This window comes from Eleutherodactylus coqui, chromosome 3, assembly GCF_035609145.1.
Source record: "Eleutherodactylus coqui strain aEleCoq1 chromosome 3, aEleCoq1.hap1, whole genome shotgun sequence".
In the NCBI taxonomy this organism is placed as follows: Eukaryota; Metazoa; Chordata; class Amphibia; order Anura; family Eleutherodactylidae; genus Eleutherodactylus; species Eleutherodactylus coqui.
Genome location: NC_089839.1, coordinates 114,521,622 through 114,548,035, shown reverse-complemented (window position 1 = coordinate 114,548,035; position 26,414 = coordinate 114,521,622). Strand labels below are relative to the sequence as shown.

Genomic DNA, 26,414 nt, shown 5'->3' with positions numbered 1-26,414 from the left:
AATATTTACTACAAAAATGGATTTCCTAATTCTACTGTGTGCTATTATCCCAAATATGTGTACGTTATGTAATGTATGAGGCCACTATAGCGCTGCAAGAACATAGACTTATATTTTCCTTCACAGTGTTGGTACGGGGTTGGTTTGCCATGACTTCCTGAATCAGCCCATGGTACTCAGTTGTGTTATCAAATAGTGTCCCTAGAGCGGCCCCTCTGGGCTTGGGGAAACAACAATAGCCACACCAGCTTCTCTGACTGCTCGACGTAGACTGTGTGTGAGTATACATCATTAGTGCAATGGCCCTTTTACACTGGCCAGGAGTCAGATAAACGACTTCATGAGTGCTAATGTCGCCGCTAAGGTCGTCGGCGCTTGTGCAGAGCGTTTACACAGGCAGCCTTCTCCACTAGATTGTGAGCTTCTCGTCGGCTTCTCACTGTCGTGTCCTGATCAGACACGCTGGATCTGTAACCTGAAGTACAAATGCAACTGCACACCAAACAGTGGTAAATAATACAAACAACCGAAACACAAAGGAAAGCAGTGTTCCTAAGCAACCTAACCCAGGGAAAGGACCTGCCTATATGCAGCTAACCCACCCTGAGAAGGGCAAACCTGACCACGTACCCAGGCCACTAGCTAGCCCTACGTGGGATAGGAGAAAACCACTGCACACAAGCTGTAAAAGATAATAACCGCCGTATTTGCTTAGAGAAGACTCAAAGCTAGAGGAAGACTGAGACTAAACCGCACTAAAACCAAGTACAAGGCCAGACTAAATAGTCCTGACCAATTACCCACAGGGGAGGCTAATCATGTCTCACCTAATACCACGCCCACCAGAGCCAAAAGATAAACACATACAAAACCTGTACTAGATCATTTAGAAAGAAAGTGATCCCAGAACCTCCGAAAAACACACACTCAGCGCTTCACCTACTAAGTGAAGCGCTGAACGGGGATAGTTTAGACAGAATGACAAACTGAAAATTCAGCTTAGCAACCTGTGAACAAATAGTGAGCTATTTTTGTGCATTTACATTGCACGATTATCACACAAATTTGTTTGAAGAAATTTTGAGCGATAATCGTCCCACGTAAATGGCCTGTAAGACACCACACCTTCTTAGACTTATCACCCCAGTCCACATGAGCAGTGCTGGCCAGTCAAATAAGCATGTAGTGTCTTAGACTACCAATGCATGCTATGCACAATGCGGTTCGGCCATCTTTGTTTCTCCAGGTCCGGAGGGTCACTTTAAAATAGTGAGGACTGTGCCATTAGCCTATTCATTCATGTAAAGCAGGCAGAAAGGGGCTAACTATAGATTTCATTAAAATTTCATGAAATGAATGGCTACAATCTTTTCCTGCACATTTCAAGATTGATTACCATGGTGATCACAGTAGTGAGATCCAAACTGATGAGGTCGCAACAATGGCACCAGAACCGGAGGTTGTTGGCAAGACTGGGGTCTGGGAGTTGGGGTTGTTGTGGGGGTCACGATCAGCAGCAGAAACATTGATGTAAATGTACATCAGTTCTGCCAAATGCCGCACGGCTCTGGACGTATATTTACTGCCGATGGTCCTAAAGTGTTTAATATCGGATGTGTATTTCATGTGAATATAATACATTGAATAGATCTTTTATAATGGGATTGATTATTTCTCCCAGAGTTGTTGCTTGCTTCCCCAGATTATCCATCGCATGGATGAATGTTGTACTATATTACTGGCTCCCTTTTTCTGTGGTTTGTTTTTAAGGTTACTGTAGGGACTCACAAGATAATGAAGACCTGTGACGTGCGTTGTGAACTTGCAGATTTTAGGCAAAATATTAACCATTACTTAATATTTATTAGAATTTATCTGAATTTTTGTAGCAAGCAGTTTGGCATTACGAGGGGCATTCATTAAAGATCTCCCCTGACCCACTTCTATTCATCGCAGGTTGCTGAAACTGCACATGTGCAATGATACATGTGTAAGACTGGTAAGTGTTTCTTTTTTAGGTGGTGAAATGGTGTGAGGTCTGATAATGGACCCAGTGGAATACAGAGCAGCCATCAAGTTCCTTTTCTTGAAAGGCCGCACACCAAGGGAGACGTTCAATGAGATGAAAGGTTTATGGGAAAGATTCCCCAATATATGAAGCAGTCAAGAACTGGCATTGTCCATTCAAATGTAGAAACTGCTCCAATTCCAGGGTGATCCCACTCCACTGTCGATGCACACCATCCAGCAAGTGGAGGCTGCCATTTTAGAAAATCGCCGCATAACAATTTGCGACCTAGCCCAAAATGTCAGGATTCGTGTGGGGCTCGTGGAAAAAATCATCCAAGACCATCTTCGTATGCATACGGTATCCACTCGCTGGGTTTCCCGGCTGCTCACACCTTTCCAGAAGCTGGAACGATTTGAATTCTCCCAGGCTCTTTTGACGATGTGCCATGTAAACCAGGTGGACTTTTTTCAACAGAATGATCACACGGGATAAAAGCTGGGTCCATTACTATGATTCGGAGACTAAAGTCCAGTCTATGTAATGGAAACATCTGGACTCACGGTCTCCAAAAGAAGGCACATGCCCAACCCTCGGCAGGCAAGTCATGCTCAGTCTCTTGGGACCAGCACAGAGTAGTCTCTATGGACTTCCTAGCAAATGCTGCCAAGATTACTGGGGCATACTATGCTTCACTGGTGCAGAAATTGCGGGAGGCCCTCAAAACCAAGAGACCTGGCATTGTCACCAAAGGTGTCTGCCTTCTGCAAGACAATGCCCCAGTTCACAACTCACAGGTTGCCCAGATGGAAGCACGCTGCTGTGGGTATGAAATTCTACCGCATCCCCCTTACTCACCCGACCTCGCACCATTGCACTTCCACCTCTTTCCAAGATTTAAGTCACTTTTGAGGAGCAAACATTTTCTAGATGATGAGACTCTGATTTCTGAAGTCACAATGTGGCTTTCAGAGCCACCTGTCGACCTCTACAAGCGAGATGTTTATAGTTGCATAAAGAGGTGGGAGAAGTGTGTGTCCCTAGGTGGCAGCTATGTGTGGAAGGTCTAAAAACTATGCCAAGTTTTGTTGCTCTCAGTCCACAGGAAGTGGGTCAGGGGAAATCTTTAATGAACGCCTCTCGTAAAATGCTGGGGGAGGCCGGCGTGTCTGTACCAGTGTAGTCACATGATGTATGAGCTCGCAGGTTGTTTACCTGCTTCTCAAGTTTGGCCATTCCAAGGATAATGAGGCAGATTTAGGGTGCCTTCACACTTGCGATAAAAGTGCACAATTTTCCCGTGAGTAAAAACACAGAATTATGAAACCAATGATTTTCAATGGTTTCCTTCACATTTGCAATATTTTCACTCATGCCATGTTGCGTGAAAAAAAAAGAAAATTGCGGCATGTCCTATCCTGCGTTTAGTTTTTTTTATCTCCCATGTTTCACTGTGGAGCCTCCTTTTTGACATTCGCGCTAAAAAAATCACGGCAAAATCACACAAAAAAAATCGCAGGAAAAAATGCCTGATCGCCAGTGTGAAGGAGCCCTTAGGGTGGTCTCACATCTGCGTTGGAGATTCCGCTTTCCTGCTCCGTTCGGGAAGCATGAAAAAGGAATCCTCATGGCTGAATGAGTCAGTCTCTGGAAGAACTAGACAGTGCTGGGCAGACCCCATTGACTATAATCTGAGCCACATCCATGACTGAAGCTCCGGACGGATGTTCCAACGTAGATGTGAAAACGGCCTTACTATTTAAAATACTGTATTCTGGAGTTAATTGTGCCAGACGACTGTCTTACATGTTTTGCACTATATTTACGGTGTTTTTAGGACAGTTTTTCCAACTTATCCAAAAAAAAGGGTGTGAACTAAATTGTGCTATAATGGTGCAATTCTTGAAGTGAACTGAGGCAACTAATAAATGGCCTTTGTAAATGGCCATTGTAAATAGTGTTTTCTAATCTTATTGATGAATGAGGGTTTAATAAAATTGATTTTTAGCACAGCTCTTCTAAAAGAAAAAAATACGCAATAAAACTGACTAGCTAGAGAAAAGTTTCTGAATAGTGCAGAATCCTGTGAGCACAACTATATTCGGGAGCTGTGACTTTTCTAATGCTTTTGTATACTTAGTTGAAAACGAAGTTCCTACTTCATCGCAGTCAGGTCACTATGCAAGGTATTTCCCTTCCTTGTTGTGAGATGAAGTGTTACCAGCGCTACAGTCTAGCAGCACAAGTCTCAGATATCGTGTAACTTAGGAGCTATATATAAAGTCATATGAAAACTATCCTTAAAGGTTCTGTTTTTGCATTGAAAAATGCCCGTCTAAATGAAGTGTTACCCACTTAGAAGATGCTGGAGATGCTGCTGAACTGGTTTCCAGGCTCTGAAATTAAAAGTGAAGTTCTGGTTTGGAGCCACATTAATGAGAATAGGGAATTGTGTAGCTAGCCATTCCGCACCATAATGTAACATGAGTTTTAATTAAAAAAAACTACTCACTGCAGTCATCTGAAATTAGGCATCGTTCATATTTATTGAAGGAATTACTAGTTTTCCTCATTCAGTCATGACCATTCCAGCTATCCTGTTTAGAACATCATTTTGTTCTACACAAGCCTATTGTGAAGAGGGGAACATTTTATTTCTATGCTATATATTGTATGGCTGTACAGGGTTAACTCCTTAATGACGGGCCTGTTTTAGGCTTTAATTACCAAGCAATTGTTCTTTTTTTTCGTTGCTGCTTTCCTAGAGCCATAACCTTGTCATTTTTCCATCGACATAGCCATATGAGGTTTTATTTTTGCAGGTTAAATGGAATTTTTTATTAGCATACTCTGGGTACTGATAATATGTAACCTCTATTAATTTTTTTTCATGAGAGAGGGGATTAGGGGAAAAAATGTCGGCATTGTTTTTTTTTTTTTTTATTCATTTTTACAGTGGAATGTGGAATAAATAAAGTGATATCGTTTTTCTCTGGGTGAGCACAATTCTGGCGTTACAAAGTTTGCAAGGATTTTTTTCCTATTTTTGTACACTAAAAACACTTTGTACTGATTAGCTTTTTTTGTATTTTTTTTTTTTTGCATTTCAAGAGTCCCAACATTTTTTTGTTGCATGGTGAAGCTCTATATGATGGCTAGTTTTTTGTGGGATGAGCTCTAGCATTCATTTTTCCCATTTTTGGGAACATCTAACATTTTAATCACTTTTTATTCCTGTTTTTTTATAGGGGCAAGTTTAACCATTTTCAATTCTGAAGTGCTCTTTTTTTTTTTTCTTTTTTTTTGTTACTTCAGTATTACAGTGTATTATATTGGTCTATGAAGTGCAACCAGAGGATGAGCCTCATCGGCTACCATGGAGATGTCATCAGACAGCCGAGCCCCTGCTTCTACCAGCCCTATAGGCCCATGTTGGTATTCTGATGCAGTACTGTAAAAACACGTATACATCAGAATAAGGCACGTTGGTGACCACCGCAAAAAGGCATACGGTGGTCACTGAGGGGTTAATATATCTACTGTATATACTTTTTGTAACTGCTTGCTAAAGCACAAGAAGTGACCTCTAAGTTCTACTATGTTCCTAGAGACGAATGGGCACATTTACTATTACTTTCTATGTTCGACAGTGCAAACTAAGAGAGACAGTCTTAAAATGTGCATATTCACCACAGCTGGATGGTAAGTCTGTCAAAGTTTAGGACTGTCTAGTCTAAAGTTATACCACCTATCAGTTGGCTTACTGTTATGCCAAAATTTTGACACATTTTAGGTCAAGCTGCTTTTTCGGACAAGTCGGAAAAGCTTTCTAAAACTGTCTAAAAACACATAGTAAATGTGAAGCAAAGCATATCGGACAGTTTTCTAGTTCTCTCTGTGCCAGAAAACGTTTAGATTTTGAATAGTAAATCTGCCCCAGAGTTGTTTCCTGACAAATGTGAAATTGTACAATTAAAGGGAATTGGTCACGTCCCCACAGCTTTATAAACTAAGTTCTGGTACTTTTAGCGGATGTGACTGGGTACTAAGGGATGTATCACCGAAGTGACAAAAGGTTTCAATAAAGACTTATGTAAAACCCTATGAACCCTCCATGTAGCTGGCAAATCAAGTTCATAAGCAAGCGGATTTACTACCCGCGTGATGACCAAGGGAACCCACGTAACGCGGCGCCAGTTTCAAAGATGGAACCAACAATTTGAAATTTCTAGAAGACAAATATACCTTCTGTCCTATCCTGTAAGGTTCTGATACTGACAAACTCCTCCCACTACGCAACTGCATACGAGCCCCCGTTGCTTCCAGGTTCTTCTGTACTTCTTTCCATACCCCCTGCAGCGCATCTGTGGCGACATCAGCTGCAGGACAGGCAGACTGAGTAGAAATAGGTGTAAGGGAGCAAGGATGCTGACCATATATGCAAAAGAATGGAGATACCCCAGTGGAAGAACAAGTACAGCTGTTTAGCGCAAACTCTGCCAACAGCAGGAATTCTGTCCACTGATGAGCCTTTTCGCTAGCAAACAACTGTAAATATTGCACTAAATCCTGGTTCTTCTGCTCAGTCTGACCATTAGTTTGCGGGTGGAATGCTGACGAGAAGGCTCTACAGAAGGCTCGCCAAAATTGCGCAACAAACCGAACACCGCGATCAGATACAATGTTTTCGGGAACCCCATGTAGACAAATGATTTCTTTTACAAAAATCTTGGAAAATTCTATTGCAGAAGGTAGCTTCTTTAACGCCACGAAATGTGCCATCTTTGAGAAACAATCTACAACAACTAGGATAGTGGTGAACTTCTGAGACTCAGGTAGATCGGTGATAAAATCTACCGATAAATGCGACCACGGACGAAAAAGCACCAGTAACGGTCTCAGAGGCCCCTCCGGACGCTGCCACCGACTTTTACTGCGTGCACACACAGAGCATACCTTTACAAAGTCGCGGATCTCCCGAGACATGCCTGGGCACCAGTAGTGTCTAGTACAAAGATCCAGAGTCCCCTGAACCCCCGGATGGCCTGCGAGAACAGATGAGTGAGACTCTTCAATGACTCTGAGATGCAAGGTCTCTGGCACAAACCATCTGCCCTCCGGCGCCCCCGAGGGAGCGTCCTGCTGACAATTTTGTAGATGAGGAACGAGATCAGATTCTACAGCTGCCATCACCACCCCAGGTGTCAAGATATTCTTGGGAGCCACTGTCTCACTTTTCGGCGAACCGAAACTCCATGAGAGGGCGTCTGTCTTCACGTTCTTCTCCCCTGAAATATATATAACGAGGAGGTTAAACCCGGCGAAAAACAACGCCCACCTGCCCTGTCGAACTGTGAGTCTCTTAGCATTGGCGAGATATACCAAGTTTTTATGATCAGTATATACGGTAATGGGATGCCTTACCCCCTCAAGATGGCGACGCCACACTTCTAGAGACCACTTAATCGCCAATAACTCACGATTACCCACGTCGTAGTTACATTCCGCTGAACTGAACTTCCGCGAGAAGAACGCACATGGACTATACCCAGGTCTCCTGCTGACTTCCTGAGACAATACAGCCCCGTCCCCACCTCAGATGCATTGACCTCCATGAAGAACAGTCGCCGCGCGTCAGGCTGTACTAGCATCGGGGCAGCAGTAAACGCCCTTTTGAGACGACTAAAAGCCTCTAGGGCCTCCGGCGACCATCTTACCAAGTTGACACCCTTCTTGGTAAGATCGGTCAGGGGTTGAGCAATAACAGAATAATTCTTAATGAATCTACGGTAGAAATTTGTAAAACCTAAAAACCGCTGGAGAGCTTTCAGTTTATCTGGTCTGACCCATTGGGGGATTGCTGCCACTTTATCAGACTCAATTTGAATCTCCGTGGGTGAAATCACATAACCAAGGAAAGATACTTGTTTAGTACCAAAACTGCATTTCTCCAACTTGACAAAGTTGGTACTCACGCAAACTGGTCAGAACCAGCCTCAGGTGCCGCACATGTGAATCCCAGTTTGGGGAATACTCCACAATGTCATTGAGATATATGACCAAAAATACCCCCAGGAAGTCATGGAACACCGCGTTCATAAATCCCTGGAACACAGCGGGGGCATTACAAAGTCCAAAGGGCATGACTAGACATTCATGCCGAATGAGGTGTTGAACACTGTCTTTCACTCATCTCCCTTTCGGTTGCGAATTAAATTGTAAGCCCCCCTAAGTCCAATTTGGAAAACCAGTGGGCCCCTACCACCTGATTCAATAAATCAGGGGCAAGGAGCACTGGTTCTTCACTGTAATTTTATTCAAAGGCCAATTAATCCACACAAGGCTTCAATGTCCCATCCTTCTCCACAAAGAAGAGACCTGCCCGGCAGAGGAACTGGATGGCCTGATATGTCGTTTGGCCAGAGACTGCTCATGCCCAGACAAATTGAAAATGGCTCCCTTAGGGATGGGACTGTCGGAGATCAAATCAATACCACAGTCCCACTCCCTATGGGGAGGCAAAGTCTCAGACAGTTTCTTAGAAAATACATCAAGAAAATCAGACAAATACTCAGGAATAAGTATGGTATCTGCTGAACACATGGATATAGTAGCTAAGTGACTATGACAGGACAACCCCCAATGTGTCAGTTCTCGAGTGGACCAATCAAATTGGGGATTGTGCAGTGCCAACCAGGGCATACCAAGCACTACATCAACAGACATCCTTTCCATTACCAAGAACGACAGATTCTCAGAATGGAGAACACCCACAGTGAACTGTAACATGGGAGTCCTTCATTGTATAACCCCTGCAGACAGAGGGGTAGAATCAATACTAGTGAAGCGTATGGGAATCTTTAACGCCGAGAATTCAGTCATCAGAGGTCTGACAAAACTTAAAGGGGTTGTCCCGAGGCAGCAAGTGGGTCTATACACTTCTGTATGGCCATAATAATGCACTTTGTAATATACATTGTGCATTAATTATGAGCCATACAGAAGTTATAAAAAGTTTTTTACTTACCTGCTCCGTTGTTAGCGTCCTCGTCTCCATGGAGCCGACTAATTTTTGGCCTCCGATGGCCAAATTAGCCGCGCTTGCGCAGTCCGGGTCTTCTGTGTTCTTCTATGGAGCCGCTCGTGACAGAGAGCGGCTCCGTGTAGCTCCGCCCCGTCACGTGCCGATTCCAGCCAATCAGGAGGCTGGAATCGGCAGTGGACCGCACAGAAGAGCTGCGGTCCACGAAGCAAGAGGTTCCCGGCGGCCATCTTCACAGGTAAGTATAGAAGTCACCGGAGCGCGGGGATCAAGGTAAGCGCTCCGGTAAGCTGTCTGTACGTCCCTGCATCGGGGTTGTCTCGCGCCGAACGGGGGGGGGGGTTGAAAAAAAAAAAACCCCGTTTCGGCGCGGGACAACCCCTTTAAACTAATGAAATTGGCAGCAGCCCCTGAATCAATAAAAGCTTGACTGGACCGAGTGAAATTCCGGAAGCCAATCTGACAAGGCACCAACAACTTAGGGAGTACCTGTGATCCTAGGCGATCCTCCCAAAAATCGCCTAGGATCTGAAGTTTTTCGCCGGTTCAGACTGATGTTGTAGACGCTTCTGAGGACAGGTCGCTATACGATGTCCGGCTTTCCCACAATAGAGGCAGAGGCGATGATTCATCCGGAACCATCGCCGTTCCTCGGGACTTAGGTTATCCACTTCCATAGGCTTGACACCAGAAGTTGGCATGGGAGAAGTGGGAGCGGGTCTGCCGGATTCCCCAGCCTTACGGGCCTGACGTTCCTCTTTTCTAGATCTCGGCTTGCTGTCCGCTTTGACTGCCAATTCCATCCCATCATTGAGTGTATCGGGAGCAGGATGAGAAATGAGTAGATCCTTAACCGCGTCAGAAAGACCCAGCAAAAACACATCTTTAAGGGCGCTATCGTTCCAAGAGGTTTCACCTGCATACAGTCTAAATTTAGAGCAATAGTCCTCTACCCACTGCTGCCCCTCACATAGAGACATGAGATGAGATACTGCCAACCCCGCACAGTCTGGCTCATCAAAAATACCTCCAAGTTCCCGAAAAAACAAATCAACTGACTGCAGGCAAGCCGAACTCTCGGGTAAGGAGTAGGCCCATGTCTGGGGTGGACCCCGAAGTAAGGACATAATCAATCGAACTTTCTGGGATTCTGTACCGGAGGAGCGGGGCCGCATCCGAAAGTACAATCTACATGCCTGCTCAAAAACAAAAAACTTGCTCCTCTCCTCTGAAAATACTTTAGGAAGCGGACACTTGGGCTCAGAAATAGAAGGGGCGGTAGAAACATACACTAACTCCCGCTGCTCCTGGGGCATCATATGACCGGATAGGTCTTGGATCACAACTACTAAATCCTTCAACTGACTTGCAAGGGTACTCAATGGCCTCCATTGGAGAGCAATTTTAAGGGCCAGTTATTATGTTACAGTATGCTACCCTTGATACGCCAGCCCGGGTGCCCTAGATCTCACCCACAACCCCTGTCCCTGCCTACTTGCCTCCACTCCTGGCTAACCCAAGGTGGGCAGCTGGGTAGCGATCCCTACTCTCACTAGGGAGCGAAAAAGGGATGCTGGTGTACCTGGATGGAAAGGGTAGAATACTGACAGAAGAGGCAGATATAAATAACCAACACGAACAATACTAAGCAGAACTGAGGAAGATGGAAAAACCTGGCGGATAATAGCAAAGTATAGCAGACAAGATGACAGAACCAGGAGATCAACCGAGGCAAACTAGCTTGCACACTGAGGGAAACCAATAACTGGCAGTGATTGTCACTCTCTGCCCCACCTTTAAACAAAAGCCTCCGCCCAGCGGTGGAGAGAGGGAGACAGCCAACTCCCAACAGAACATAATAAAAGGGAGCTCGTGCACGGCAGCTGCACTCATGCCGCCCACGCCGGCCGGCCATGCACCCGCGCCCCCAGCAGCCAGACAGCAAGCCGGGGGGACGCGCCCTGACCGCGGGACCCCGCACACAACCGCCCCTGGAGGACCAGCAACCGCCGCATGGTAACACTTGTGCGCATTAAACTCCTTTTAAAAAAAAAGTTAGATTTTCATGCTGCGCAATAGCTTTAAGGGACGCAGCTGAATTCTCCCCTAACAGCGCCATAATATGGTTTATAGTGCTGTGAGGGGACGTGAAGGGTTCCCTTTAAGCATCTAAAACAGGGCCGCCTCTGTATTCCTCTACCTGCTGGAAGCTCAACAGCCAGGACAATAGAAAAAACGATTCTCTGAAAAACAAGCAGGGTTCCAGCTCAACTCTTACTGGAAGCAACTAATCTTATTTTTGCAGTACGAGCTCTGAATTGCTGTTTTGTTTTCACAAATGCCTCTTACTTCTAGTTAGGTTCCAGTCAACGAGAAAGTTTGTTTGGAAGACTATGATAAGGTATATGAGAACAGGCCTTGGCACGTGATGATCTGTAGATGTGCCTATGCAGCGCTCCCTGTTTAAAGTAGACCATTTGCACACATTTCCTTATATTATTGCTAGCATGATTAACAGTAAAATGTAAGCACCATAACTGAAGCCAGTAAAAACAACTCTATTTTTTCCTAAATTAACGGTTTGATCATGATATGTTTTCCAGGGGACTATAATGTAAGAGTATAAAACCCCTTGCCAAGCACTAGTGGTCTGTTTTTTGAGATTGTCAATTCTCCTGTAAGGGCGGCTTCACACAAGAGCAAGTTGTCTTTTAAATGGAGGATAACTTGTAATTCTGGTACAACTCTCTGAAAGAAGGATCGACTTTTACCACTACAGGAAAGAAAAAAGCCTGATTGATATGGGTCTCACTGCTGAGACCCTCGCTGAACCCAAGAATGGGCTTCCCATGTCTCCTCCTCTCCGCAAACTTACTGCCCCCTCCATAGTGCAAAAGAGCTGGGATGGATCGGCAGCCGAGCATGTGCGTGCTGCTCTATTAATTTCAATGGTGTAAACGGAAATGGCTAAGCGCTTGTACTCGGCTGTCTCCAGCGTTGCCATTGAAAATGAATAGAGCAGATAATCAGCTCATCCTCACTACAGGGGGGTGCAGTGAGCCAAGAATGAGGAGGAGAGGGGTACATGAGAACCTGTTGTCAGCATCAGTGAGGTTCTCGGCAGTCCTCTATCGATCAGACTTGTATCACCAATCCAAATGATACCTAAAAGTCAATCTGAGGATAACCCCTTCAACTAAGACCATAACACACATGCTATTTGTGCATTTATTAGTATTTTGTTAAAACCTTTCATCCAAAACATTTCCAACTATGTTTCCAGAATCTGTGTGTAAAGATTTACTATATGAATATAATTAAACTGCATATAAATCTGTTTTTGTAATCTGTTTACTACAGACACTTTAAAGAGACTATCACCATGTTTTTGCAGCCCTCACTGAGAAAACCATAAGGTAGAGCCTGCCACACCGAAAGTAGTTATATGTCTGCTCTGTAGATCTGTGCAGTAGTTTTGGAGAAACTTGCATTTTATTAGTAGCTCCCAGACCCAGAACTAGTCCTGCATATTCATGAGCTGCAGCCTAGCCACACCCATCCCACCCTCCAGCGAATGATTGGCAGTTCTCCCTCTATGCACAGTAATAGGCAGACAGCAGTCAATCCTTGTCTTAAGGGCAGGGTGGGTGTAGCTAACCTGCAGCTTATGAATATCCAGGACTACTGCCTGTAGTCCTCTATGCATGTGGTGGTACTGATGAAATGTGAGTTTCTCCAAATCTCACTGCACAGATCCACACAGCAGACATATCACTGTACTCAGTGTGACTGCCTCCTACCTTCTGCTGCCCTGAGAAAGGGGTGCAAAAAGATGGTGGTAGAGTCTGCACCAGTCAATCAGCTCTGCACGCTCTGTTACATATTCATAAGGTATTTGCAATAGTTGTGGTTTAGGCTAATAATCCTATTAATCAACTAGGTGGGGGAGTGAGGGGGCCCTAGTGATTCTTTAATAGTAACCTTTGTCAAATTTATAGAATGATGAATCGGAGAACACAACAAACATCACAAGCAATTGAAGATTTGCTGTGGAAACGGGGAGGTACATTGTATGGAATACCATTTAGTAAAAACAAGAATGGTACGAAGCCTCGAGCACTTTCCGTCGATGCACAAAGGCCTCTTCATTGCAAATATTCCAAGCAGTCAATCATATCCTTGCATGTCATGGACATTGTAGCTGTGGGCATAGAGCATTTTACAGTATCCGGTTTATATTCTACTTTGCATTGGGTTTAGTTCACATCCCATTCATACTTCTTTACAAGAACAAACCCAGACAGAACGTGTATGGGAAACCTGCTGTAGGGCCTAATTTACGTCTTGAGCTCATGGCAGAGCTTCCCGCACTGTTACATTTACTAGAGAATAAAAGGTTCCTTCATCTGTCACACCTGAAGGACAAGCCTTTCTCAAAGGTATTGGCTTTCTCATTTTAAAAGAAAAGTAGACAATATGAGCATCTATGTGTTAAAAGTCATTCTGTAACTGGAGAGTGGCACCGAGACAAAGTGATCTTACCTAGGTGATGATAGCAAAGATCACATACCTACATTGAACGTTGATCTAAGCAAGCAATATCTATTGCACTTAATCAGTACTCAACCATACGGTGACCTACCCTGCAAAATTGGTTAAATGGGATCTGCAAAAATGTCAGCTTTGGACTAAATCAGGAAACTACTTGCAGTCATCATGGTAATGAAGAACATATGATTATACATTGCTAAACAAAGTAAAAATGAGCAGTAATCTCCTGAACGATTAACCGCTTCAGGACCAGAGTTTTGGGGGGGGGGGGGGGGGGGGTTTTGCCTCCGCCTTCCCAGAGCCATAACGTTTTAATCTTTCCATTGATATGGCTGCAGGAGGGCTTGGCTTTTTTTTTTTTTTTACATTTCATGTATTATTTGTAATAATGCCATATAATGTACTGAAAAGTAGTTGTTACAGCGTTTACATTTCAATGTGTTTCTATTTTCTATAAAGTGAATAAAATTATTTGTTAAGCAAAAATTGCTTTGTCACCATATTCTGAGACCCAGAGGCAGGGCTTGATAGGCATCTGTGCATGGCAGCCCTGGGAGCCTACAGTAGGTTCTGAGCTATCATGCTAGCCCACTGGTGTCCCCTGGTTGCATTGTGGGGGACCGATGGGGTGCAGGAAGGGGTCTCCCACTGACTGTTTAGATGATGCCATCTAAAGAGTTAACTTATTGCAGTAGTTATTGACGGCTGTCAGAGTCAGCTGATAGGTGCTGGGTGTGAAGCAGATTCTGATCCCAAGCCCTCTCCATACACCCTTCACAACTGCCTGACATGTATACCATAAACACATTTTTATAAAATCACTGATTTTTATGATTCAAGTATCTTTATGGCTGAAACATTGCTTGATCACAAGGCGTTTATAGCGTGACAACAATTTAAATCTCAAAAGATTTAATGAAGATACACGCATGATTATTGGCCGTTATAGGATTATTGGCCACAGTGTGGTAACCAAAGTCCCGTCCACCCATGACGGCCAATGGGTGGAAGATTTGCCCATAAGAGGGCAGCAATATAGGCAAAATCCGTGGCCAATGACTGCAGCAGGTGGGTGGCACTTCGGACACACTGTGCAACCATACCCTAACAGAAGGAGAAACTTGCTAACTGTTTATCATGCATTTTAATTGCATGATTGCCTCTTACCGTAATTAAACACTTTTTTTTTCCATTTTTTGGTAATTTTCAGAAACTGCTGATATTTGGGGTGTTAATGTTTAATCAAGTGTATTTTTATCGAGGGTAGTAACTGCAGTGAACTTTCTGGTCTTTCCCTTTGTGTCCTGTGGGCCGTGTGCGGAAAGAAATGCAGGATGTCTTTGTGATTATCGCAAAGCATGCGGATAATGTTTTTTGTGCCTGATATCTATTGGCATAACACAAGCAAGCCCGTACCAATTTCGCCTATAGTGAGGTTAGTGTAGAGTATTGTAGTAACTATATTTTGTGTTCTCTTCATATATCTGTATGGCAGTCAGAGCTTTATTTTTTTCATACAGAATGCAAAATTTCCTGCATGCATTTCTGCCGTACAGTGTTTAATTTAAAGGGATTTTCAAGGACTTAATTATTGATGACCTATTAAGATAAGTCATTAATATCTGATCGACTGTGGTTTGACACTTGGCACCCCTCAATGATCAGCTGTTTTTCCAAGTTGCTGTGTGTCAGAACTAGCTGCAGTGGCCTGGAATAAGTTATAAAACAAGAAATGCCAGCAGCAGGGATTGTAGTCTGTGTAGCCAGGTATCGCTTACTTCAAAGCAGCTGTCACTTATTGTTCATTTCTCGGAGACTGTCCCAGTTCTGCAGGCATTATCAGTCCTCTCCTAAGTGGATGTCCTCATGTGATTTTTTTTTTTTTGTAAGTCCTACGAGGAACTTTAGGTGTTGTGGCAGGACCCCATGTAGGGTGGTCGCCCAAACACCTCATGAGTAATTATTGAAGCACTAGTAAATTCAAAAAGTACACTGTGTGCCATTTTTTTATTTTGACTTTGTCAGCAGCCTGGTATGGCACTGAAAGCTTGGTCTTGTATCGAGTGAATGGGACTGACTTTGCAGTATCAAATCCGGGCCGCTGTGTTTCAGTGCACAGCAGCTCATTATATAGTATCTCGTCTATGGGGGTTTCTAGGTGCCGGATCCGCGCCGTTCAGATATTGATGATCTATCATCAGGATCAGTCATCAATAGTTTTTTAAGCCTATTTACTGAATAAACAGTGTAGAATAGGCTTCTAATAGTGGCAGCAATTCATCATTTAACACTATGGCTATGCACAGAATTTGGAGCTCTGTCTGAACTATTGACCAATTAGGATTTAAAAACAGAATGGCATTTTAAAGGTGGATATTCGCTTATAGCAATAATAATGCACCTTACATTGAATGTTTCATTGACTGTCTACTTCTAGGTCACACGGCATACATGAGAATATTTGTATTAATATATGTTCTATCTGCTTCTAGGTGGGGCTAGACTGACTCCTGAAGACTTTGCCAGGGCCCAGAAATACTGCAAATATGCTGGCAGTGCTTTACAGTATGAAGATGTGAACACTGCCGTAGAAAACCTCCAGAAAGCCTTGAAACTGCTGAGCACTGGCAGAGAATGATGATGCCATGTTATACCTCCCTGGGCTCTTGTGAACGGAGCTCTATCCAGTGATTCCACATGTCCTCATCTTGTGGAAAACACACCAATGATGACTTCAATTTGAAATCTCTGAGAGCGTTACTTAAAATGTTTTCTTTTTTTCTATTTAGTCACAACCCTGATGCCCATGTGTTAAAATGTTTACATAACAGCTTGATATTTCTTTAAAGGCTCAGTGGTGCAATGTGGAATCTCATTCAACTGCTAAGCATAATGAAGTCACTCCCTGTAAGCACACCATTGTACAGCGTCTACACAATATTGATGTTTCGTATCTTTCTAAAGATGAACAAGACGCTAACTGTAAATTGATGTAATACTAGTATGGGCAACATTAGAAATGTTAGTCTTTTCCACCCACGCAGCATCTAGTCTATATTCAATTAAATTATGATGATATACTGAGACATTCTAAAAGTCTAAAAAATGTATACTTGCTTGGGAAAGATCTCCCCTCAACTCTTATAAGGGCACTATCTTTTTTTTGCTTGTGTTTTTCCTAAATAGGTTATTAATAGCAGATTGGCAGTGGTCCAACATTAGGGATCCCTGGCAATCAGCTGTTTGCCGGGCTACTGCACTTTGGAACAGAGCTGATTTTTTAAACTGAATAATAACTTAACCTGCAATACCAAGCCGGGCCACTGCAGTGGTAACAGAGCTGTCCACTTCTGCTAAACATTAGCTCCATGCCCAAGTGCAGTAGCCTAGCAAACAGCTGTTTATTGGGGTTCCCAGCGACAGACTCCCATCGTATCTGCTAAAGATGTCATACCTTAGGGATAGGCCATCAGTAGCTCATAACTGGACGACCCTTTTAAGTGACAACTTCCAATTTATCCTAACAATTTTCAAAGACTTGTAAAAGAAACTATAGCACTAAATAGCAAATGAGTATGCTTAAAATATGGTTTAATTTAAAGGGGTCGTTTCAGAGAAGAATAACAGATTTTTGCTTTTGCTTCATTAAATAAGTTAAAAACCTTTATTAGTTTGGGGGAAGTACAGTATTCATAAAAATTTCTCATATCAGGTCCTATTAGTTTTCTTTGTATGATATTACATGCTTTGAGAAATGGTGTAAAGATCTGGAACAGTTGAGCTGGCATATATCGCTTTTGGTGGTTGGTTGTCCTTCCTTCTAACATGACACCAGGAATTTATATAATGGAAGTGTTAATGTTTTATCTTTTACTTCAACTGAACCTTTTTTGTATTTGAGGCCTTCACAAAAATTTCCTATACCTCTCTTGGCGGCAGAGGTGGTTGTACCATTTTAATCTTTTTGAGGCAAATGGTTTCTGAAATTGAAATTACAAGTGCATGAACTTTAAATGCATGTATCTGTTAGATCTGATTTAGAATAAATTGATATGAAATAAATACCTTGTTAATGTCTGTTTGTATTCCCCCTATTTTAATGACTCTGCATTAGCCTGGCTAGTAGACATAATACTACAGATGACTTTTTAAAAATTGTCTTGTGTTCATCCATGTAACATAGTTTGTAAGGACGAATGAAGACAATGTCCGTCTAGTCCAGCCTGTTTATCCTCCTGTGTTGTTGATCCAGAGGAAGGCAAAAAACCCCAAGAGCAGGAGCCAATTAGCCCTTTTGGGGGGAAAATTCCTTCCTGACTCCCTAATGGCAATCAGACTAATCCCTGGATCAACCCCTAATAGTTCCTACCTGCCTGTATACCCGGATTAACAATTAACCTAAGATTTATATCCTGTAATATCCTTCCTCTCCAGAAAGACATCAAGTCCCCTTTTAAACTCCTCTATAGATTTTGCCATCACCACATCCTCAGGCAGAGAGTTCCACAGTCTAACTGCTCTTACAGTAAAGAACCCTTTTCTGTGTTGGTGATGAAACCTGCTTTCCTCTAGACGTAGCTGATGCCCTCTCGTTACCGTCGCAGTCCTGGGTATAAACAGATCATGGGAGAGAACCTTGTATCGTCCCCTCATGTATTTATACATAGTTATTTGATCACCCCTTAGCCGTCGTTTTTCTAGAGTAAATAATCCCAGTTTGGACAGCCTCTCTGGGTATTCTGGTCCCTTCATTCCATGTATTAGTTTAGTTGCCCTTCTTTGAACCCCCTCCAGCACTGTAACATCTTTCCTGAGCACCGGTGACCAGAACTGTGCGCAGTATTCCATGTGAGGCCTGACAAGTGCCTTGTATAGTGGAAGAATAATGTTCTCGTCCTTCGCCCCTATACCTCTTTTAATGCACCCCAAGACTTTATTAGCTTTTGCAGCAGCTGACTGGCATTGGTTACTCCACTTAAGTCTACAATCCACTAGTACCCCCAGGTCTTTCTCCATATCACTTTTCCCTAGCAGTACCCCATTCTTCAAAATACTGTACACTATGTTTAACTTAACCCCTTCCTGCTCTAGGACATACAGTTACATCCTGCGGGTTTGGGGTATATATAAAGGAAGATCGCAGGGCGACCTCCCTTCATACAGCACATGCCATTTAAATCAAAGCATCGTAAGTTGTTGTTCCCCCTGGGGACTAAACAAAAGAAAAAGTAAAAATTAAAACATTAAAGTTTTACTGATTGTTGAAGAAAAAAGTAATAAAAGTTTTTTAAAAAAACCCTTTTACCATATTTACAAAAACAAATCTAAATTATAAAACAAAAATATGTATCTGGTATCACTGCATCCGTAAAGTCCGATTTATGAAAGTTACGCATTATTTACTCTGCACGATAAACGTCGCCAGAAAAAAAACGCCAATTTTGGTCACCCTTTCTCCATGAAAAAATGCAATAAAAAGCGATTAAAAGTCGCATGTATTCTAAAATGGTACCAACGCAAACTACAGGACATCCTGCAAAAAATGAGCCCTCGCACAACTATGTCGACAGAAAAATAAAGTTATTGTGCAGTAGATGGGAGCAGAAAATAAAAAATAAATGTCTGAAAAATTAAATTAGTACAGCAAAAAAAAAACTTATGTTTGGTATCATAGTAATCGTACTACGATAGAATAGTAGAATAAAGTTATCATGTAATTTCTGTTGCAGTTTGTGCGCCGTAGAAACAAGACGCACCGAAAGATGGCGGAAGTTCATTTTTTTTTTTCCATTTTACTCCACTAAGCATTTTTAAAACATTTTTCAGTGCCTTATATGGTACCTTAAATAGCACCATTGAAGAACACAACTCATCCCACAAAAAACGAGCCCTCATACAGCTACTTTGATGGATTAATAAAGGAGTTAGGTTTTTTTTAAAAGGGGGGAGAAAAAAACGAAAATGTGGGGGGAAAAAAGGGCGCGTCATTAAGAGAGTATTGATAGTAGGGTGGTTTCACATCTGTGTCAGAGCCTCTGGCCAGAACAGGACTTCAAGAGAGGGAATTACAAGCCTTATGCATTGAACTTGAGAAATTGTATATTGTGGACCCTTCTGAGACTAATAGGGCCAGATGACAGGGATGGAATACCTTCAATTCCTAAAAGGGAAAGACCTGTACAAACTTTTATTTACTAAACAGAGATTTTTCTTAAGTTTGATAGCGGTGCATTAAACTCCTAGCACATATGGTATGTCAGAGCTCTGCCCCTCCTCTAGTATTGCGTATTCACTCTCATGAGAACTCCATACTCTCAAACCTTGTAGCTGTATTAGACCACTTTAAATCATTTTATGACTAGTTGTACCAATCCCGGGACCTCTGAGCCTACCTGCACTTGATTAAATTTCCCACATTGTCAGCGGCCCATGTATCCCTGCTGGATTTGCCCATGTTTTCTATATATTTGTCAGTTTGTTTGTTGGTGCATCACGCACAAACTGTAAGACCGATTGACATGTAATTTCTACATAGTATAATCTCGACCCAGAGAAAGTTATAGGCTAAAAAAAATTCTGAAATGTTGTTGTCTTGGCAACCTTATTTGCATTTTTTTGCCTTTGCTTGAATTTTTAAGCAGCAACCCCTAAATTTGCTTTCTGCGTACTTCTACGTACTTGTTTTAGTATTCCTGGTTATTTCCAACAAGTAATTCCCACTAGAAGAGTCATACTGAGCGTTGAAAATTTGTGTTTCAGGACTGCCTTTTAGCCCCAGTCTAACCCTGGTGGAGCCGCTAATCATTTGCCCATTTTGTTCTTCCTATTTCCTCTTTGGATGTCCGTGTGGATAACAGTTTGCAAAAATGATATGTTCACAGACAGGAATACATGGAGCAAATTTATGAACACCGGCCCTAATTTATCAAAACTGTCTTACAGGAAATCAACAAACAGTAAAATACAGTTTTTGGTGCTCATAGCAACCAATCACAGCACAGGTTTCATTTTACCTCAGCAATAAGAGGATTAAAGGCTGTAGCCTATAGCAACCAATCACAGCACAGCTTTTATTTTACCTCAGCAGAATAACAGATGAAAGCTTAGCTAGGATTGGTTGCTATTGGCAATAAAAAATGCCAAATTATACTCAAATCAGACCAGAACTGGGGATTGATATACGAGACAAACAGATTTTGTGTTTTAGATATTGGATGTCAAGCAAGCGAAGGACCTGTTTGGGCAGAAGGACAACAGCTGCACTTAAAATAGCAGCTGCTCGAGTAGCTGCAGCACCAGAGTTAACTAACGGCCGACTCGAGAATCAATGCACTCGACAAACTGCCACTTGACTAGCTGAGACGCCAGAGCAAACAAACGTCCAACTTGAGAATCAATGCAAGGATCATTGAATTTGTCTATTTATTTTAAGTTAATACACTAGCATAGCATTAATCAGCATAGGTGTCTGACATATTTATGCATATGTTCTGATATCATCTCTTCTCTCTCAAAATGTCATGTTTTGTATTGCACGTGTTCTGTATCTGGTACCCGGGATACACACACACACACATATAATATGTCACATACATCATTCACACCCTTGCATAGCCAGTAGGTCTACCCTATAGCTATTCCACTTCACCGAGTGCACAGAAGCTTAAAGCCACTGCTGATAGACCTAGAAGAAAAAAGTGGAAGTTTTTCCAGTAACTTGGGCAGTATAGACTGATTAATTTATTTCCATATTTTGGTGAAAACATGGCTGGAAAAAACAGTCTGGGTATTTTAGATGCCTACATGTTTTGAGCAGGTGCTCTTAGTCATGGCATAAGAGTCTTTCCAGGCAGAGAGGGGGCAGAACATTTTTGCAACATCAGTTGCTAGCACATAGAAAGTGTTGTAGATATACTGAATCCGGGCCTGGAAGTCAAGCAATTCAGCTAGTATATAACGCAGCTGTGCTACGTAGTCAAAAGTCCAGGGGTTCACGAAGTGTACTTTATTCATAAATGTTAGTGCCAGGCTCAAACTTTTAGTCTATCGTTAACCGAATTTATCCTCAAACCTCAGCAATTATATTTTACAAAAGAAAATTTATAAACATTTTATATAAAAACAAAAAAAAAAGCTGTGTGAAAACTGCTGCCACGAGTCCGGTTATTAAATGTGTGTCCGATCTGTTAACTCTGGAATTGGCTGCGGCTCTAGCCATCCGGAGAGACGTTCACACGCACAATGCACACATTCATACAGTTCACACTTGGTTGTAGAAAAATGAATTAGTAAATCTGTACCTTTCAGAATGGACACAGCGCTTGTGACAAATACTTCTGGGGTGTTCGATTTTTCCATTAAACTTTAGACATGTCAGACATAATTGACAATAAGTAGTTTAATTGACTGGCATTGTATATATAAATCAATCATCCTTCATTTTGAAACCTGCTACATTATGCGTTATAGCATCCAAATAGATAAACAAAGACTTCTGCTAGCATGCCTCCAACCCGAAGTTTCAGACAACCCTCTCTGATTGGAGATCAGAGAGAAGGTTTGCTTCCATAGGGGACTAGGAGTTGCCACTAGTCAAGCCTGCATTCTCGACTAATACTGATAAGCAAATCTCACAAGGACTTCTAGCAAACGCTCTTGTCTCACGGAGAAGAATTAAGACACTAAAATGTTTTTAGAATAAGCGTTAAAACTACAGTATTAGAGAGGAATAGAAGTAGTAAGAAAATACGAGCTTGCCAAGAGGTAGCAAGAGAAAGGGGGTCATAAAGCAGGGTTCTGGCCAACTGATAACACAAACTACCTTATATGCTATTGGCTTGTTACAGAACTGTCATTGATAAGTTGATATAATTAACACATTTCTTTGAAACATTACATTGTTTTGGCTAGAGTTGTCTGATTCACATTATATGCTAGCTAGAAAACCACGAGTCATGCACATAAGAAGAAAAAAAGTATTTTTCAAGGTTTTTACAGTCCCAATACAATTTGTTTATATTAAGGCTGCATAAAACATTTTTTTACTGCAAGTAAGGCCGGGCTCACACGACTCAGAGTCTTGAGCACTGTCACGCAGCAAGTACACATTGACATGCGTACTTGATGCGTTCCGTCAATCCCCATGCACTATGTTGGTGTGTATGTATGCGTCATATGCGCCAATATAGACCATGCTGTGATTTTTTTTTTGTGCAAGTATTACGCATGTGAAAAAAACGCTGGTGTGAGTGGCCCAATGCAAATCAATGGGCTATTGACATCGCGTGTTGTGTGGGGGGAAAAAATTGCACGAGTGACGCGCAATGACAATACGCCCATATGAGTACGGCCTAAAACAGAAATGACATATATTGTACATGTTATAAGAAAGACAGATACTGCCAATTGGTTGTCAGCAAAAGCTGTAAGAATCATTATTATCTTTTTAAGTATAAAAAGGGGCTGCTGTCTTATTAGCCCATAAACTTAGACCATGATGCTCATAGGGCCTGACAGGTTACCGTTAAGTCTCTATTGTTAGATCTAGTCTGGGCAGGAAACCTTCAATGCCTGATCAGAATTACCAACACGTTATTAAGTCGAGTTTCCAGGGAGCACAAGGTTCCCCGACTTATTTACATATCGTAATGCAGCAAGTCTTTCATATTAACCTCCAATGGTTCCCCCATGGGAGTGAAAAGCTGAAAATGTAAGCAGAATTTTCAGGGCTCCTTTTAAACCTGTGGTTACGGCTGGCTGGGCGGTTGCTCATTGGGCACAGCATAAAGAAGTGGTGAAATGTTTATTGTTCATTTTTATATATACATATACAGGAAAGTGAAACATTTGCTGCAGAGGAAGAAGACAACGAATCCAGTAATGTTATATATGACTAGAAAATGTTCTTCTGTTACTTGACACTGTTTAATTCAATGTCATATACCTCAATTCAGATTTTAATTTCTCTATGAAAGTAAATAAAATCCTTTTGAGCATAAACTTGTGGTTGCTCCCCCTTATACATCTAAAATACTGTCTACCTTATTTATCAATTTTCAGGTCTTTAGCTTCTGGGATAAACCGGTAACCAAATTAGGTTTCTCCAAATTACTCTTCTTAACTCCTATTTTTAACAACCCATCTATAAAAATGGGCATTACTAGTTATTAAAGATGAGCGAACACCAAAATGTTCGGGTTCGCGTTATTCGAAACGAACTTCCCGCGATGTTCGAGTGTTCGTTTCGAATAACGAACCCCATTGAAGTCAATGGGCGACCGGAACATTTTTGTATTTCGCCGATGCTCGCTAAGGTTTTCATGTGTGAAAATCTTGGCAATTCAAGAAAATGATGGGAACGACACAGCAAGTTCTCCTCTGCCACAGCTGTAACAGCTGTGCCAGAGAAGAACGATGTTAGCCCATTGAATTCAATGGAGCCGTCAATACAGCCGACTCCACTGAATGCAATGGGCTGCCGGCGATCGCGGGATGAATTGTCGGAAAGGGGTTAAATATATAAGCCCTTTCCTGCAATTCATCCAGAAATGTGTAAAAATAAAAAATATATATATACTCACCTGGTGCCGGCAGATGGAGTTCAGCGCGGCAGGCTGCAGTTCTCCTGAACTGCTCTGAACAGCTGTGAGTAGTATTCAGCAGCCGGGGATTTAAAATCCCCGCCTGCTGAATAAGATGCCTCTGAATGGTCACAGCCTGACCAATCAGAGGCCAGCCCTCACTCACACCCATTCATGAATTCATGAATGGGTGAGTGAGGGCTGCCTCTGATTGGCTCAGGGGCAGCTCTCCTGCCCCTGAGCCAATCAGAGGCAGCCCTCACTCACCCATTCATGAATTCATGAATGGGTGTGAGTGAGGGCTGGCCTCTGATTGGTCAGGCTGTGACCATTCAGAGGCATCTTATTCAGCAGGCGGGGATTTTAAATCCCCGGCTGCTGAATACTACTCACAGCTGTTCAGAGCAGTTCAGGAGAACTGCAGCCTGCCGCGCTGAACTCCATCTGCCGGCACCAGGTGAGTATATATATTTTTTTTATTTTTACACATTTCTGGATGAATTGCAGGAAAGGGCTTATATATTTAACCCCTTTCCGACAATTCATCCCGCGATCGCCGGCAGCCCATTGCATTCAGTGGAGTCGGCTGTATTGCCGGTTCCATTGAATTCAATGGGCAAACATCGTTCTTCTCTGTCACAGCTGTTCCAGCTGTGGCAGAGAAGAAGGATTTGTCTTCTATATGTTCTCAATGGGGTTGGCGCTGCTGCCGCCGGCCCCATTGAGCGCATATAGACGAACATCCGAACATCGTGTGGTGTTCGTTACGAATAACGAACATCCCGAACACCCTAATATTCGCCCGAGCATCAAGCTCGGACGAGTACGTTCGCTCATCTCTACTAGTTATCCTCTGCTCATGGATGCCCAGATTACATATTTTGTAGAAGGTTAATCTGTACAATGTTTGTCCTCCTACTGAGTGACGTTAAGGGGAGATTTACAAATTATATCAGAGGTGCCAAACACCAGCACACTTACATGTGATATAGCCCACATGTTCTAAGTTCTGCAGGAGATGTAGGAATGAAGTTGACACACTTTTACAAATTTGGGGGGATTGCAAAATTATTGCCGCCTCCTGGCAGAAACTGAATAAACTACACACTCAGGTCATGGGCAATCAGGTAAAGTGGACCCTTATGATAGTCACCCTTTCTATACTGCCAGGCAGCTGAGTGTAAACCAAACGAACGCCATTGAAGTCAATGGGGTTTGTACGGCTCTGTTCAGTTCCATCATAATACGGTTCTGTTCAGCCAGGGGATCCCCCTTTCCTGCTCACCAAATGGAGCAAGAAAGCAAAACCCCCGCCGCAGATGTGAACCTCATGTTGCTTTCACATCTGTGTTAGGGTCACTTCAGGATTTTCATCTCTCTGCTTAGTTTTTAGATGAAAGAAACTGGAATAAAATGGGAAAAAACGAATCTTTTTTTGGTTTTGTTTTATTTCGGTTTCTCTCCTCCAAAAACGAAACAGAGACAAAAACTCTGAACTGACCCTAATGCAGCTGTGGAAGCAGCCTAATATCTCCCTTGCCAACTGAAATATACTGTACTTTAACTTTTTTTTAAAAAATTGAAAGTTTCTAGATTAGAGAACAGTCACTAATAAAAATACCATAGATGTACAGACTAACCACTGTACTTCATTGCTCCTCATGCAATGCTACATCATACTGTCTGCTATTGCTACACTCTCAAGATCCGGACAAACGTGTGATCTATGATGAAATTCCAAATTCAAACATTGAACACCATTACTTGATGTTATAAAGTACCATATCCAATTTAACACTAAAGTTAGTTGCATTGCTATTAGAGTTGAGCGAACATACTCTGCCGAGCTTGATGCTCGTTCGAGCATTAGTGTACTCGATGGTGCTCGTTATTCGAACGAGCATCAAGCCGTGTTCAACCCCACCCCAGTTTTTGGCTCCTCCCCACTGTGACATGCCTGTTGTGGCCCCTCCCTGCCGTGACACAGCGCGCGTCATTGGCAAATTTTTTGGCTGGCGAGAGAGAGAGAAATGAACGAACCTAGAGAAAAAAAAACAACTCTGCACCCGGCGTCCCACATACAAAAATGCTCGCGTCTCCCATTGTAGTCAATGGGGTTTGTTACTCAAGTAGAGCTCTCGAATTTTACGAAAAGCTTGACTCGAATAACGCAGACTGGAGCATTTGCGTGCTCGCTCATCTCTAATTGCTATGTCATTCTTGCATGTTAAAC

General features: G+C 42.6%; 1 protein-coding gene across 1 annotated transcript in view; it reads left to right on the top strand.

The window, feature by feature from the left end:
- Positions 1-17,663, top strand: part of VTA1 (vesicle trafficking 1) — a 192,781-nt gene extending 175,118 nt beyond the window's left edge. The window contains exon 8 of the mRNA XM_066595977.1: positions 16,094-17,663. Coding sequence (XP_066452074.1) covers positions 16,094-16,239 — 146 coding nt within the window. The 3' untranslated portion in view covers positions 16,240-17,663. The remainder of the gene's footprint in view (positions 1-16,093) is intronic.
- The last annotated feature ends 8,751 nt before the right edge of the window (positions 17,664-26,414 follow it).